The sequence below is a fragment of the Pteropus medius genome, unplaced genomic scaffold, assembly GCF_902729225.1.
Source record: "Pteropus medius unplaced genomic scaffold, Ma_sr-lr_union100, whole genome shotgun sequence".
NCBI lineage: Eukaryota > Metazoa > Chordata > Mammalia > Chiroptera > Pteropodidae > Pteropus > Pteropus medius.
The window spans coordinates 9,279,178-9,296,945 of record NW_024353517.1 but is presented as its reverse complement, the minus strand read 5'-3'; the positions used below and the strand labels follow the sequence as shown (position 1 = coordinate 9,296,945).

At 39.0% G+C, this 17,768-nt stretch overlaps 1 protein-coding gene across 1 annotated transcript in view; it reads left to right on the top strand.

Annotated features, from left to right (window-relative positions):
- ATP13A5 (ATPase 13A5) overlaps nucleotides 1-17,768 on the top strand; it is a 97,381-nt gene that overhangs the window by 55,941 nt on the left and 23,672 nt on the right. The window contains exons 14-23 of the mRNA XM_039850642.1: nucleotides 191-341; nucleotides 2,628-2,714; nucleotides 3,369-3,525; nucleotides 5,515-5,632; nucleotides 7,266-7,390; nucleotides 8,178-8,338; nucleotides 10,358-10,483; nucleotides 11,543-11,622; nucleotides 14,027-14,069; nucleotides 16,995-17,104. Coding sequence (XP_039706576.1) covers nucleotides 191-341; nucleotides 2,628-2,714; nucleotides 3,369-3,525; nucleotides 5,515-5,632; nucleotides 7,266-7,390; nucleotides 8,178-8,338; nucleotides 10,358-10,483; nucleotides 11,543-11,622; nucleotides 14,027-14,069; nucleotides 16,995-17,104 — 1,158 coding nt within the window. The remainder of the gene's footprint in view (nucleotides 1-190; nucleotides 342-2,627; nucleotides 2,715-3,368; nucleotides 3,526-5,514; nucleotides 5,633-7,265; nucleotides 7,391-8,177; nucleotides 8,339-10,357; nucleotides 10,484-11,542; nucleotides 11,623-14,026; nucleotides 14,070-16,994; nucleotides 17,105-17,768) is intronic.

The window sequence follows — 17,768 nt, the reverse complement described above, 5'->3', positions numbered from 1 at the left end:
GAACTGGAGCAGACAGGGCCTTGAATACCAGGCTCAGGAATTAGGACTTTAGCATAGAGGGCATGAGGAGTTATTGAAGGTTTTCAGCATAAGGGTTAGGTATTGAAACTTTGTTAGTAAGATTTAAGGGACACGGTGTGCAAAATGATTTTGTTGAAGACCTTAGCTTACTGATCATCTTCTCTACCAGTTTTCAGGAAGTCCACAGCTTTGCCCTGGGCAAGCCTTTGCCATGGGGCCCACTGTGTGCCGCAATGGCCAGCTGCCACTCTCTGATCCTTCTGGATGGGACCATCCAGGGAGATCCACTGGACCTCAAAATGTTTGAGGGCACTGCCTGGGTAAGGTGATAGTTTTTTGCTTCACCTGAATGAGGAAAACTTGAAGAAATCTTTCCTGGGAATGATAAAGCTTTTCTAAGTTTGGTTAAAGTCCAGTGAAGATCCATAATAATGTGTGAATGAAAGTCTGAATTTCCTAACCTCCACTCCAAATAACTCTATTAGTGAGTGCAACAGCAAATAGGGTTCCATAGTCAAATGAATTTGAAAACTGCTGTTTAAACCAAATTAAATAGATTTCTCATCTGCAAGGTTTTTTCAGTATACTGTGGTACATTGTGAATATTCAAGAGGAACTATGTTATGCAGCATTTACCAAACCTATTTGACCACAGAAACCTTACTGACAGGTCAAAACATGTTTCAGAGAAAACAAATATTCTTCAAAACACCATCAGAGAAACAATAGACTGAAGCAGTACTGTCCATCATAGTAGCCATTAACTACTTGTGGCTAATGGACATGTGAAATGTGGCAACTGAGGAACTAAATTTTTATTTTATTTACTTTAATTAAGTAAAGTAAAGTATTTAAGTTTGAATAGCTATAAGTGGCTGGAAGCTACTGTATCAGGCAGCATAGGTACAGATACCAAACTGGAAGATTCTAGGTCCAACTGGTTCAATTTTCTGAGATAAGTGTGAATGACAGTTGAGGGTTATAAACTCATCCTAGCAACTATCAAGACATGGCGGGAAGACCTCTCAACTCCACCACTCTCTAGTTGTGTGACTCCAAATCCAGAACAAGACATCGAGTCTGTCCCTTATCTGTGCATTTGGCTTAACACCGCCCCACTCACGGCATGTGGTGAGAGTTGAAACTATGAGCTAATAGGGCTGTACATATTGTAAAGTGTCCCAAATGGAGGGTATTCATTCATTAATTAATTAGTCAGCTAATTACATTCTGCTGCCCTCCAAAAAAAAGTTCTAAAGCTACTGAAAATAATATATCAAGTACAGTATATTATTTTAAACAGAGTTATAAAGGAATGGAAGCAAATGATTGTAGGGACTTAAAATACAGCTTACAAAAAGGCTAAAGATGTATAGTGGGAAAATTTTGGCTTTCTAGAGGCCAAAGTAGTAAATGAGGACTGGTAAACAGAAAAACTTCCGATATCAGTAAGTAAAAATTAGAGCATTTGTTGTTTAGAAATTTTTGACCGCAAGACAAGACAGTACTCACATTCCCGGATTTTAATGAAGAATCAGTGTAAGTACAAGCAACGTCCTTATCAGCATCGCTAGAGTTGACATGATAATGAGTTGTGCAGGGTCATTATTACTATACGTGACTTTGATCCTGGTTCTAACAGTGCTCCCTTCTCCATCAGAGGAGGGCTGATATATCTGTACAAATGACAGACAAGTTAAAGTCTTGGGTGGGAACATAAATGGTTTCGGCTCTGTAAACTATTTTTAAGAACAGTTATATCCACCCCAAACAAAGCATAAAAGTGCAAGTTTATTATTCATTGAGTTTAAAGTTGAGTGAGAAGCAGCCTTGAGTTAAACACCTTTGGATAGTTAGAAACCTCTCACTAAACATAAAGGAGAGGGAAAATGTCCTTATAGAGTGTAAGAATTTTAGCACAAAAGAGATATTAGAATATTTTTCAGAAGAAACTGAGATTTGGAGAAATGAAATGATGTCCCCAAGGTTAAATAAATAAGTGACAATGGAGGCCAGTGTTGTCTCCTTTTTTCTGACCTCTCCTATTTATTAATCTGCTTTTCTCATATATTATATTAATATCAGTTTCTCAGACGGTATAACTTATATACTGTTGTAATATTTGAAGAACACAAACCATTTTTAAATATGCTTTCTAATTTACTAGCAGCTAAGTTGCTAACTCTCTAGCTAACCAATTAGGCTAGTAGCGTAGATTTAGCATAAGAAATAGTTCTACATTTACCTCAAGACCCAACCCTAACTCATCTGAAAGCTAATGTGCTCAGCTGTATTGGCGAGTAGATCTCCACTTGAACCCTCCTCCAATTACTAGATATACCTTGGCTTGTAGCTGGCACTTCTTCCATTATTTACTACTTAAAATGCAGTCACAATATTCCGGCTTTTTGACATTCTATAATGAGGTCCTTTAATGTAAATCAACACGACAGAAATTTGACAATGACGATATTAAGATAATTGGCCTAGAAGAGAAAGTATGGGAAAAGGGCTTTGAAAAGATTAAAGTGCTATGCAAATGAGAGAAATTTCTTTTTTATTATTTTTCTCTAAGGAATCTTATGAATGTTCTCATTTTAAAACAGATAATGGAAGATTGCAATGTAGACAACGGTGAATTTGGGATGTCATTCTCAAACATAATAATAAAACCGGGACCGAAAGCCAGTTGGGTATGATTTGCATCTTGAAATCATAGAGCTCTTTCCCCTCAAAACTGGTGAAATGCCCCTTACTTTCACATATTTTTATGTTCCTATTATTTTGCCTTATCTCAATAGTGTCCATAGTTTGTTTGTTCATTTCTTCATTCTTGAATTTATCCATTAAGTTATTCAACACTCACTGAACACCTATGTATGCTAGAGCACTGTGCCAGGTGCTAAGAAATACAGTGATTTCAAAGCTAGAAATGTTGCGTTCTTTGTTGGAGAAGCACATGAGCTGGTAGAAAAATCAACAGAGGTGCAAATACATGTAATACAATGTGCCAAGTGTTATAATAAAGGCTGAAGAGAGAGCCTCAGGAGTACAGAGGTGAGAGTGAGTGCTGTTTCCAGGGGAGAGAAGCACCACAAAGGAGGCGACCTGTGAGCTTGGACTGGAAGATGATTAGGATTTCTCCAAACAGCCAAGTAGAAGGGCTTTGCAGAAAACTTCATGAGGGAATCACCTTAGATGCAGCCAGAAAAATATCAATGTTCTCATATGTATACTACTTCATGATGTCCCTGGGCTTACTGCAGAGAAAACCCTATTTGTGGGTGTGCATTCTCTAAATCTCACTTAAAAGCTTCTTAAGTGCCCCTTTCTTGGTCCACTTGTAGAGTCCCGTGGAAGCCATCACCATCTTGCGCCAGTTTCCATTTTCCTCGAGTCTGCAGAGGATGTCTGTGGTCGCTCAGCTGGCAGGGGAGGATCACTTCCATGTTTACATGAAGGGTGCCCCAGAGATGTTGGCCAAGTTCTGCAGATCTGAAACAGGTAGTAACTGACACATTTCTCTTTCAGTAGATAAAGTTATTTTAAAAGCCCAAACACATCCAGCAAACAAGTCTAAATCAATGAGCATGGAGATGGTTGCTTTTTCCGTGGGTGGCAAGTGGGACCAATAGATTTGAAAAGACAGAGGGGATAATTTCAAGTCAGAGAGACAGAGAGTAAATATCCCACTGTGGTTCAGCCAGAAAAGCCTAACCACAATGGGGTATCAGGGAAGGAGATGTGAAGCGATCATCAGGAGGCAGGATAGGAAGCTACACAGGGCTCAGAGAACCAAGGTGGGTGAGAATGAGAAGCATTCAGAAGAAGGAACCAAAGAGACAGGTCAGGACACTAGATTAATTTTTCAGACAGGACGCTCTGTCACCTCCAAAGAGTTAGCACCACTTAAGGAGCCTAAGAAATATCGAGAAAAGAAGAATGTAGAAAATATAAACCTTTCAGAAAAAAAAGTGATTAGAGTAAATTAGATGGTATTAGAGCAAGGTAATTGGTCATCTTCACAACAATTTCATCTTTCTGGGCCAGATTGTGAGCTGATTGATATTGTTTCTTGATCTTATGAATATATGCACTCTGTATGCAGCAGTAGCCCAGATTTATAAGAATATTGTTGCATTCAAATGAGTTAATTTGGATAAAATTAGCCTTTTTCTTCTTATTTTCATCTATATTCTTCTTATGATTGCTGATATCCATCAAATTGTGCACAGAATTTTTGATTTGGCAAATGATTGCTTTAACTTCTCTCTCTACTTGGAGTCTTTTGTACCTTAGAAGCGCCCTTTTTCTGACCTTGATCTTCTTCACAGCTCCCATTAACTCTATCCTTCACAGACTGATGAACTATTTTTGGTTTTTGTTTGTTTGTTTGTTTTTCCCAGCCACACAGATTATGAGTGTCTTATTGAAATTTTAACTGGTAATCATTGTTCCTGCTCTATCGATAAAGGTTTGGGCCTATCACTTGACGCTTTTCATTCTTCCGGTAGCCCTTCTAATTATTCTTTCTAATTATTCTTATGATTCTAAACACTGATCCTTGATATGTGATAATATCTTCAGTGAAACCTCTGACCTTCATACTTAAGAAATGAGAGCTAGGAGTTTCTTAGAAATTAGATCCCCATCTCCAACATTATCTTTGAATTACAGAAAGTCTGAGCTGAATGGGTACATAGAAATCCATAGTCCCCTCCTTTTATGGGGAATAAAACTGAGATGCAGAAGAAAGACTTAACATGCTGAAAGTCAGAGAGCTAGTTGGCAGTAGAGGAGACTAGAACTCAGGTGTTTTGCTATGTAAGCCATCACACTTCCAATTATTCTGTGCTTCCTTCTAATACCTTTATAGGCATACTATAAAGATTTTATAAATATACTAACATTAGTTATCATCGTCACATCAAAATACACAACAGTTGGCATTGTGTTGTCCATTATCTAAAGTGGGGATTAGAAAACTTTTTTGCAAAGAGCCAGATAATAAATAATTTAGGCTCTGCAGGCCAAGTGGTATCTATTTCGGCTGCTCAACCTTGCCATTGTAGCCCCAATGCAGCCATAGACAATAAGCAAATAGGTGCGACTGTGTTCCAATAAAACTTTATTTACAAAAACAAGCAACGGGCCAGATTTGGCCTGTAGTTTGTTAACCCATGGTCTAGAGGATCGGCTGTTTTCCTCATTTCATCCAGGTAGACATAGTCCTGAGATCTGTCTTTACCGAACCTGGCCAGTGTATTTGACATCCAGTTGAGGACCAGAATATCTTTAGCATTCATTTCTGTCAGAGTAATAAAAAATACTCATGAAGTTGTTTGTAACCTTTAACTGAAGCTGAAGTTTTCTAGTAAAGTATTTTTAATAGAGTGAGTTAAAATAAGTATAGTGCCTGCATCTCAGAGTTTTGCTTAGAAGTTGTGCAACCTTCAGTGTGACCTTACATTTAACTCTCTTTTCTCCTGGCAGTGCCCAAGAATTTCCCACAAGAGCTGAGGAATTACACAATGCAAGGCTTCCGTGTCATTGCCCTTGCTCATAAAACCTTGAAAATAAAGAAGCTTTCAGAAGTAGAAAGTTTATCCAGGTAAGAAACTCAGAAATTGGCACTAGAGCAGGCTCTGTGTGCATGAAGTGAAGGAGCCCTGGAGATGGGTGGATAGACAGCTCAAATCACTGGGAAGACTCTTAGAGATGAAGAATCTATCTCATCCAGTCCCCTAATTCAGAGATGGGAAACTGTAAGCCACTCTGGGAAGGACTTGATCAGGTCACCATGCGGGTAAGGGGCAGAACAAGGATGGCAGTTGATATCTCCTGACACCCAGATGCCAGTGAGTTATCTCTGCCTTGAGTTCCATCATCTCACCAAAAGATGACCAACTTCCTTCAACCTCACAACATTCTGTGGCTGACTGAGTTGGGTGACCTACCTACAAAGGGGTTGAGGGAAGGAGACAGTTGGCACTTTGAAAGTCATCTAGAATCCTTTGGACTTGGCTTCTTTCAGGGCTCAATAATATATATATCTCTCATATCTGGAGAAGACTGAATACAAACTGTACCTATATGAAATAAAATTCAGTCTTCTTAATTACATTAAAAGAATGACGTCCTCATTAAAAAATAATTTGTAGATTATTTTTTCTTTTAATATTTCTGTTTTTAAAAGTTGTTTTTTGAATTGTCTATGACAAAGTCGAGAAATATTGTGAAAATTGAATAACAAATCATCTATGCATTACTTATCTTTGATTTTGTGCTACTGATAGTCATTTATGTAAAATTAGCTCCTCTGCATAAGATATAAATATTCTTGGTTCAACACTGTTATGTACAACCTAAGTCCACCTACTCTAATATAATCAGTAATTATTGTCCTTTTCTTCCACTGTGTCTATTTTTCCTATCTATAAAATGTAGGACTGGAAGGCTCTCTAAAGAGCCTTTCATCCACGACATTTTAATCTTCTATATAGAATCAAAAAGCTCAATTTGAAATATATGAATGGCCCTCTCAGATTTAACATTCATGGTGTTAGTTGTTCTTGAGCAAGCATAAAGACCTATTGCACACAGGATTTTATAATTTTTCAAGACATAAATTTTAATAACAAATGTTAAGGTCACGTGTGAAGAAAAAATGTATGTAACTTGACATGGAGTGTAGCCACCACTCAGCTGCCACATACAAATGCAGCTGTGATGTTCTCATTTAAAAGCCACTAGTGAGATAGATGTTATTATATAACAAAATAAGAAAATGAGGATAAACGTGTTAGATTTACTGGAGATTACAGATGGAAACTGAAATGGATGGCTCTGTATTCAACTATTACTATAGTATCTTGTATGCTGTATGTAGTTAATAAATATCTAATCAATTAAGATTATTACAAGATCAAAGAAGGTCTTGGAAATTAAAAATAGGTTAATAATTAATAAAAAAATTTAAAATCAAAAGAATAGTTGAAAGATAAGCACATTGTTTTTAAAAAGTGGAGGTGAGAACCAGAAGGAGCAGCTAAAAGATATAGGAGCTGTTGCCTCTGGGAAGGAGAAAGGGACTTGGTTTCATGATAAGCTTTTGGGTTCTTTTTGATTTATTAAACATGTGCATATATTACATTGATGGAACTTAAATTTTAAAAAGAAGAAATAAATCCAACTCTTGAGACTATATAAATAGCTTTAATATTGACATTTTCCTGAATCCAAAGAGAGACGGTGGAGTCAGAGTTAACATTTCTGGGCCTTCTCATTATGGAGAACCGCTTGAAAAAGGAAACCAAACCAGTCTTGAAGGAACTAAGTGAGGCCCGCATCAGGACTGTAATGATTACCGGTACGTGTTTCTGGAGGCCTGACGAGTTGAACGTATCCCAGGCATTTGAAAAAGATCACGTGAGTTGAGTGAGTTCGTGTGACTGAGGCAGAAAGAAAAATGCTTTGATGCCAAATTTGTTACCCTGTGGTCCAGTTACCTGGGCACGTGGGCACCTCCCCCATGAGCTTTGGAGGTGGGGACCATTCTCCCTGTCTAATGCCCACACTTTCTACTCAGGACCACCGCAGTGCTGATGGGCTCACAGTTAAATGTTTAAATGTAAGAATGAGTGTGTTTTCATCAAGAACTCCCATAAGACCTCTGCGTAAAGGGTGCAAGACTCTGCTGGACTGTGCTCCGGGGCAGTGGGCCCGGGCACAGCATGCAATGATCAAATCCAAGCATGGCCCCGCATGGTGTTCTTTTCTCCACTTAACTGGAATCCAGTACCCAAGGGTGGTTTTATGTTATCAGATTGGGCCATATTATCTTCACCACAAAGAACTGCCAGTCTCCTAAAGATTAGTCATAAAATGCTAAACATTTATTTACTCATTTGTGCATGTTTGAAAAATATGCAATGGTCAGGACACGATGCTATCAGGAGGCAAATGCAGACATAGTGTTTGGCCACTAGGGGCAGGCAGCTTGGGCAACGGGGAAAATAGTTATGAAATAGGGCGGAAAGTGATAAATGCCCTCCAAAAAATACCAGCAAAGTGGTATGGATACTCAGAGGAGGGGGAGCTCATTCTGGTTAGTGAGCGTTCATACATAAAGCAAACCGACTTTCTTTGTCATCTAGGTGACAACCTGCAAACAGCCGTTACTGTGGCGAAGAATTCTGAAATGATTCCTCGAGGGAGCCAAGTGATCCTCATCGAAGCCAGTGAACCAGGAGAGTTTGTTCCTGCCTCTGTGACCTGGCAGCTTGTCGACAACCAAGAGAATGGACCTGGGAAGAATGTGAGCAAATGTTAGAAGGCCCCTTTGCGGCTTGGTCTGATGGTATACAGCCCTGGCCCCGGGCAGACTTCTCTCAGTATCACAAGTCATCACAGCAATAATCCCTCAGTTTGTCCAGAGCTTAACAGTTTGCAAAGCATTTAGCATTTCCACCAGCACTTCTCAGCCCTGACTGCACACAGAAATCACCTGGAGGATGATTAAACTTCCAATGCCAAGCTCTACTGATTAAATCAGAATTTCTGGGCTGGGAGCTGGCATCAGCCCTTCCTCCCGGTGATTCCAATGGGCGACCATGGTTGAGAACCACCTATTTACATTCATAATTCCCATTTAATCCTCATAGTTACCCGGTACAGTTGAGCAAACTATTCATTTTATGAATGAGAAAACTGAAGCCTAGGGAATTAAGCTTGTCCAAAACACACAACTGGCAAGTTGCAGAGCAAGGAATCGAATTCAAGTCAGTTTGATTCCACCCAAATCCATAGGCATTTAGATTGTGCTCTACCTTTAACATGCAGTTAACAGATGTCAGCTTCTCTAGAGAGTAAGTTCCCTGTATACTTGTGAATAGACAGCTCTTTCATATGAGGGGAATGGCTGGAGCCTGACATTCCATCACTAAATGCAGCACCTCTGTCTTTTGAATTCACAGAGATGGTCCGCCAGCTGATAAGTTAGACAAATGCTCCCTTCCTCTAGGTTGAACAGCCCTTTGGATTGTTAAGTGTAGAGTAGGTCTTTGTTCAGTATATAAACAGCATGACTGTACAGAGTGGCTCTGCCTAACCCTTGTGAATGGGTACATTAACTTGGCTCAAACCCTGTTGCGCGGGCTGTGAACAATGGTAGCTCTCTATACTTTCAGCAGATTTCTGGTGCTTATTTCCTCACAAACCCACTTACTTCTACATCAATACATATTGCCTCGATTTCACTGTGTGGTGAAACCTGGGTCCTTACTAATCTTTAATAGTCCACTGACACTACCCATTCATGAACTTAATACCCATACTGAAGTTTTGGTAGTTGCTGGGAGATGTGACATCACAGTCATAGGCTTTCCTCCTCCTCTCTTGCTCCCTCCCACCACACTTTCTCTCTCTCATTTCTAGTAACAGCAAAAGGAATCCTGTCCCTGCCTTACAAGGAATGCTAGAGCAAGTCTTTTGTTGGCCATTTCACAATGGGGGTCGGAAGGGGAAGGGGTATATCTCCTTGTCTTCCAATTCAATACATCAAAATATGTTTTCTTTCAAATGCAATGATTTCCCTAAGATGAATTCCTCTAATGAATAAATTTTTCTCACCTTTTTACTATTTAAATTTAGAGTCCTACACAGATGTAAGGCCTTCTGAGAAATGTTGCATGAAAAACCATTATCACCTATCGACATTACGAGTGCTTATGCATTCATCAGATGCTTTCCTTAGGGCTGAGCCAGGTGGGACTGAGCCAGTGATGAGGGACATTGACAGGTGAAAGACAGGAAGAAAGGATTTCAGAAAAGGAGTGGTGCTGCTGCATTTGAGCAGAGATATCTGGGCACCATAAAGGAACAGGTTACCTTTGGGAGGGGGAGAAGGCAGGGGCTAATAGGAGTTAGGTTCTGAAAAGAGTGCCTATTTTACAGTGAAGACATTAGGGCATGATTCTTGAAGGAATTAATCTCAAGCAATCTTAGGGATTAAAAGTTTGCATGATGGGCAGCAGAAAGAGGAGGGAAGAATGTTCCTGTTCTTCTTGAAATCACTAATTGGTACCTGGGAACATATTACCTCCCAGGATAGAATCTAGAGCATCATGTTGCCAATAGTATCATATGTTCATATAATTTTGGGAGACGTTTTGAGTGTCTTCTTCATGTAAGTCTAAGTTCCACGGGTAAATTATACATTATGTGTTTGCTGGCCCTCACATGGATATGAAACATGACTATGAGTCTACCCATAACACATAGGGAAGAAGAGACGTTCTTAAAGAGCTGATGTGGAAATGATACCTTTCGATTTTAGGAAACCTACATTAACATTGGAAACGGTTCAGTGCCTCCTGGAGAAAAAGGGAGCTGTTATCATTTCGCAATGAGTGGGAAATCATTCCAAGTGCTATTTCAGCATTTCAACAGCTTGCTTCCAAAAGTAAGTGCTGGAAAAATGAAGTGTTTTGTTTTTCTCCTCAAATCAGTGAGACAAAAAAAGGGGAAGAGAATAGTGAAGGTGATGATCACTGAGGTTGCCTCAGAGTTAAAAAAATCAACACCCTGACAGCGGTACCGCCCCTTATGAGGTTTCCTGGCCCTGCCCACCCCACCTGATCGTGCACATGCTCATGGCCTCCTCTTTAGAGTGTGAGTTCTGGTACTGTCTCTCACCCTTGCCCAGGAAGGAGAACCTCCAGACAGTTCCAAACATGCTGCCTGTTTTATGGGTCAGCTTCTCCCTGAAAGCCACCATCTCATGTCAGGATGAGCTTTATTCCCCTTCCTGTCTGGATTCTTGATTTAGAGCAGAGGAAAGAAAAACCCCATGGTTTATTTTCAAAATCATTTGTTATCGTGTCCTCTGTGTGTCTACTTTAAAATAGCGCTGTGCAGGGTTTTGCTGTCAGTGTGAAGGAGATAAGTGGAGCGGGAGCCCAGGGCAGCAACCATCTGTTAGCTGTGTCTTGAGAATTCTGTTGTCTTATCCATCAAGGACCATAGAATCTAGACCCCAACTGCTTGCAGAAAGCTGTTAGTCTAATTTCTCATTGTAGAGATGGGAAAGCTGATACTCATTGAGGTTAAGTCACTTGAAGGATTGAGCAGCTAGTTGGGACAGAAGCTTATTTCTCAACTCCCTATCTATTGCTCCTTTCTCTGTCCTTTCTCTGCAATTGTAGAGACAAGGCTTAGTAAAAAGAACTGTATTTCCTTAAGCATTTTTATCCCATTTGCTCTGTTGTTTTTTAGTTATTATTATTAATTAGAGGTTATCCCATCTTGGAAAAAAATGGCCTAGAAAGTAATGATGGAGTGCTGAAAGCAAAAGTTAAATATTAACGGATTAAATCCCCTTATTCCCTTTTCTGAAATTTCTTCTATGACATACTACCCAATACTATTTTAAAATGGCAGCCAGAAATGATTTCTCAGGGCCATTCTTTTATTTAAAAGTGTTCTTTCTAATTTTATTGCAATAGTTGTTTTTTCCCTTTAGATTCTGGTAAATGGAACTGTTTTTGCAAGAATGTCTCCTGGGCAGAAATCAAACCTTGTTGAAGAATTTCAGAAATTAAAGTAGGTGTTGTTGCATGAAAGGATAGTGTATTTATTATCTACTATGTAACAAATTACCCCCAAACTTAATGACTTGGAATGACATCATTTATTATTTTACAATTCTGTGGGTCAGGAATCCAGTTGTGCGTAGCTGACTCTTCTGATTCTGGGTCTTTCACAAGGCTGTGATCAGGTGTCAGTCAGTACTGTGGTCATCTCAGCATTTGAGGGCGAAGGATCTGCCAACAGCCTCGTTTGCATGTTGTTGGTAGGATTCAGTTCCTTGTGGGTGGTTGGAGTAAGAGTTTCAGTTTTGCACTGGCTGTTGGACAGAAGCTGCCCTCAGTTCCTTGCCACATACATGGGTCATTTCATAAGGAAGCTTACGAAAGGTCTGCTGGCTTCCATAAGAGTGACAGGGAAGAAAAACCAGAGAGAGGTCACCATTTTTATATCCTCAGTTCAGAGTGACATCCCATCACTTTTGCTATATTTTCTTCATTAAAAGCAGGTTACTAACTTGGTCTGGCCCACAGTCAAGGAAGGGCATTATATAACATCATGACTACCAGGAGATGGGGATCACTGGAGACCATTTCAGAAGCTTCCTACCCCAGACAGCATTTGTTCTGTGGCCCATAAGGCATATCTTAGAGGAAGATAGCCTGCTTGGATGTAGAGAATAAAAACAGTAGGGGTTTATATAGCTCAGAATGACAGCAATGAGAAAGTGTGTGAGTTATCACCTAAAATTATTTGAGGTGGGTTCATTAGAAGATATGTGAATAATTTCAGGTCTTCTAGGAAAGGTGGAATGGCATTCTCACTGTGCTTGACCTTGGCAGGGGATGGGTATAGGGGCCAAAGTGGGGAAAAAAGGTCTTTTCTTAGCTCCTTCAAAAATACAGATGACCAAGTCACATCAAAGTGAAACAGTTCTTCTTGAGACAAGACCTATCTATTACTTGCAATATGTTACAATTTCTGGGCTGCAGATTTCTGAAAAGTGAAAAAGAATAGAGAATAGTGAAACTTCAGATAATTGTTGATAAGTAGTAGGTAAAATCAACAGACTGCCTTTTACTATTATTTTTTGTTGTCCAACCATTCTCAGGGGAGTTTCAAATAGCTGCCTATTAACTCCCATAATGCCTCAAGTCTGGGTTAGTAATCAGTGTCTAAAATGACTATTTCACTTACTTGGTCATTATATGATATTGCCTGACAAAAGTAATTTTACCCTTCTCAAATGCATGAGAAATTTTGCCAACTTAAATGCTTAAATTTGAAAAGCTATATTTCCCTAAGGACAAATCAGTTCAGGAAGATATACGCTGTCTCAGAATGAGCTGTCTTCTTAATTTCCCAATTTTCTTCTTCATGCCTTTATCATTGGCAATGTACATAAGGTTGTCTTAATTCTCTTTCTGAATTGAGGGGACACTGGAACACGTAAGACTCCTTGTGTGACATAGAGACTAGAGATGTGCTTTAAGCCTGGAGAAAGGAAACTGTTTTCAGGGACTGTGCATAGTTATGACATGGACATGAATGTATACAAGTGTTTATAAGGTGATTTTCATATGCATTAGCCAGATATTAGGTTGAACTATGTGAATTGTTTTCATTTGACCATTTCAACCTATAACAATGTCCTTTTCTTTCTCAACTAATAATAAGAAAAATGTCTAAAAACTTCATTTTTTCCTATATTGACTTTGTTATTTCATGCACTTTTGGCAAATTGCAGCTGAGCTTTTAATAGTATTGTCATTAATCAATACGCATAATGTATTATTTACTTATACTAGAAAACAGAATGTGTCTCGAATTGGCAAATCCTTTTTCTTTGGCAGCAGCTTTAATATTTACTCTTTTATTTATGTCACCGTGTTTGCACATCAAACTGGTATAATGGAAGCATATTATCTCATTTTCATTCAGAGATGTGTCAAGAATATGTGTATATATCTCCAGTCATATCTGTTAAACTATTTCCCAAACGTTTTCATCCTGGTGTCTGAACTCTAAACTCTCAGCAGCTGTCAACAGCCAAAACACGGATGAATTAGGTTATGAATCTGTATATTAGGTTCTGTGGAAAGTGCTATTGTTATGACTGTGCACCCTTAGGCTTGGCCTGGGTGGATATAATCCAACAGGTTTCTTTTGAAAGTGTGCGATCATCTTTGTAGAGGACATTGTAGTATCACTAACATTTCATGTGATCGATTGAAACAATTTAAATAATACAATTCCTCTGGGAATATTTATCTTAAAGTTATTTTCCTTAAGCCCGATTCCACATGTGTTCAGGACTCTCTCTCACACACACGCAGCACATTGCATGTAAGTTAGTTATGACGGGAATTATTCAAGTGAGGCGTGAAGCTATTAATTTTTCTTATCTTTTCCCCTGCAGTTATTATGTGGGCATGTGTGGAGATGGAGCTAATGACTGTGGGGTAAGTAGAAATTACTTCTACTAATGAAGGCAGTTCACTAATATCTCTCTTGAGAGATCCCAGTTTCTTGGGGTCTCTTCACCTTCTGCAAGCAATCACTTGATCATTTTGCTATTTTTTTTCCTCCCTTTTTAATTCCCCGCTCCCCGCGACTTCTACCCCTGACCTCCCGCGACTTCTACCCCTGACCTACGGATGTTGCCGGCTCCCCTTAAGAACCGGATCTCTGAAGCGGGGAGCCTCCTCCCATGTGCTCGCACCGGGCCTCTGGGGCCTGGCACCGAGGGGGAAGCCAGCGAATGGTCTGTGGCTCCACCTGGGGTGCGAACCCAGGACCTTCTACGTGTAAAGCAGATGTGCTAACCACTACACTATGGAGCCACTCCTCATTTTGCTGTTTATATTCAACTCTACCTGACTGTGGGTTGCAAGTGGAGAGGAGTAAAATGAGATGAGTTACTTCAGCTGTTTTCTGGCAATGCCTAGAATAACAAAGACAAGGGAGGGCTACTAAGACTCCCCTATTTTAGACCCAGAGTGACTTTACAAGACTAGCTGATTTAAATCTCTCATGTTACCGATAAAAAAAAAATTACCACAGGAAGTAAATTCTTTTTTTGCCCGAAGTCACACAGCTGATAAACTCTTAGTGAAGGAAAAGTTTAAAATTGATGATTAAAATTTCGAATTATGTATAAATTGTATTATTCCTGCCAAACTCCTATTCCAGGGTTAGTTTTTTACAGTTAGCTTTACTCCAAAAGTCTTATGCTCAGTGAAATCATGTATGTTACCTGCCATTGACTCCGTTCCAACTCCTGGTGACCCTATGAATAGGTAATGTTCAGACATCCTGTCTTTAGTAGTTCTGCTCAACTCCTATAGAGTCATGCTTGTGGCTTCTTTTATGGAGTCAATCCATCTCATAATTGCTCTTCCTCTTTTCCTGCTGCTATTTTCCAAGCACTATTGTCTTTTCCAAAGAACTTTGCTTTCTCATGATGTGCCTGAAGTGGGACAGCTTCAGTTTTGTCATTTTTACCTAGTGAAATTTGCCTAGTGAAAATTGCCAGTGATGTTTCATGCTTAATTAGCTCTAGGACCCACTTGTTTGTCCTTCTGGGGGTTCAGGGTATCTGCAGGGCTCTCCTCCAATGCCATATTTTAAATGAAAATGAAATTTTTTCTATCAGCTTTCTTCACTGTCCAATTTTTGTATCTGTACATAGTAATTGGGAATATGAGGGTGTGGATGACCTTAACCTTGATCTCCAATGACATGTCTATGCTCTTGGTGACCTTTCCTAATTCTTCCATTGCTGCCCTTCTGAGTTTTAGTCTTCTCTTGATTTCTTGTCTGCCTCTTCATTTAAATTAATGACTGAAACAAGGTAAGCAAAATCGGTAATAATTTTAATGTGTTTATAGACCTAAGTATTCAGTTATTATATGCTATAGGAAAATCTAAATTAAATGTTTTCAACAGATTATTTCTCATACACAATAGAAAGCAGTGCATGTATTATAATTTGAATTTCAAAGATATGGCTGAAACAATTGTCTACCTTGAAGATTTATGGACATAAAAAAATATTTCAGTAGCTAATGTGTAGAACAAGAAGTTAAAGAGGATTGCTTTGTATTTCCAAAGTCTATTAGATACTTAAGATCTGGATATTTGTTTTACTTCATTCTTAAATGTTTCCTTCAAAGTTCTGTGAAAAACCGTGTTTACTTATTAGATACTTAAGATCTGGGTATTTGTTTTACTTCATTCTTAAATGTTTTCTTCATTCTTAAATGTTTTCTTCAAATTTCTGTGAAAAACTGTGTTTATACTTAGAGATCCATTATGAATTTTTCTGCCTTATGCTCATGAAGAGAAGCAAGTTGTTATTCTGCTCTTCAAAATCTAGAATGAGTACTCATGCCCATTAATTATGTGGAATTTGGCACAAAACAAAGAAATCGAGTGCTAAAAAGGATATAGTCTCTGCCCCTAAAGAGTTTATCATCTGGTGGGGAAAGATTCATGCATAAAAATAACCCTAACATAAAGTAGATGGTCCTAAATTATATAATAGAGATACAGATATTAAGAGAGAAAAGAAGAAGAAGGAAATATTCTAATATTTATTGATCACAAATTTAGTATGTACTGGCTGTGGTACACAGGTACTTTGTAGTTCTACAGAGCTGCAGAAATACAAAATCTTATTTTATGCCCACACAATTCTTATAGGATTAAAAGCTTGCCAGCTTCCTGTTGGTCCCTATCTGCTATTTACACTCTTTGAATAGTCTTCAGTCTTCTCGAGAAATGAATTAGCCCTCATTTCAGTGCAGCAACACATGTCCTAGAATGTGTCGTTGATGAGTGTGATAAAGTCCCTGTTTCCAGTGAAGATGCTGTACGCCCCAAATTTTATCCCAGCAGTTAGCCGGTTGGCTGGATTTGGCAGCCCAGGGAAAGGTTGGTATTGGATAACTTTTCCTATTGTTCATGAAGATGGCCTTCCAAGTGTAAGAACTGTGATGGTGAAGGTCCCCGACAAATGTCCATCCAAATGCTGTCATTTTTTTAAATAGATTTCTTGACTTACTATTTCCATTTTCTTTTTACATCGATACCTCACAACAAATACACACACTGCATGCATGTGTGTGTGTGCGCGCACACACACACACATACACGCACCACTCCTCTATCTCTGGATCATTGTTTAGTACACACCTCTTTAGTTGGTGACTTTTTGGATCAGGAGAGGGAGAGTATTCCAGGTAGAGGAACAACATAAACAGAGACCTAGGGGTGGAAGTGCATAATGTTATAAGCTCTAAAATGTGAGGAATAACCTCATGGTGTTTAAATAGTTAGAGCCTGACCTGAAGAGTCGTGGGTATAATGTGGATTTATTGTTCCAGGCTTTGAAAATGGCTCATGCGGGTATTTCCCTGTCAGAGCAGGAGGCATCTGTGGCATCCCCTTTCACCTCAAAAACAGCCAACATCGAGTGTGTGCCTCATCTCATCAAGTAAGCTACTTCCTCTTCCAAATGTCACACAGAGGTATGGGGAAAGTGCTATTGGAGCACCAATTAAGAGAGCCATTAGTGCTGCTTGAGAATGCTGGTAAAACCACAAAAAAGTGACTTGCTGAGCGTTAAAGGATAAATGGCTGTGGCATGTGGACAGCTTAAAGGTAGAGTTGATATTTTGAAAGTAATTGGTTTTCTTACTTCTCTTCTTTATTTTATACTTTGGGTGCTTACTGGAACCTTTCTCTCAAGAGTTGAGGATGGGTGAAGAAGCAGAAAGGGAATATTCCACCAGATATCTTTCTCAAATAATGTTATGTCTGCAAAATACAAATTAATAAACATCCAAAATGATTGCAAAAAAAACACTTTTACAACTGATTGGCAACAGTTAGGGAACAGGAGGGAATTAAAAACTTTATTACAGCTCCTTTACCTCCACTTCACTCTCTTTTCTGATGTTGTCTTTGCTAATATTTTAAATGCAGTTAAGAATAAAACAATAGGTTCTATATTTTGTTCAAAATCTTATTCTCCTGTTGTTATCTGTGAGCTAACTTTGAATCATCTACATGGTCAGTGGTCTAGAAGATATCACCAAATCTTGGGTTTATACAAAAAAGACAACCATGAAGTTCTCCGGTATGTTCCTTGGGCAGCT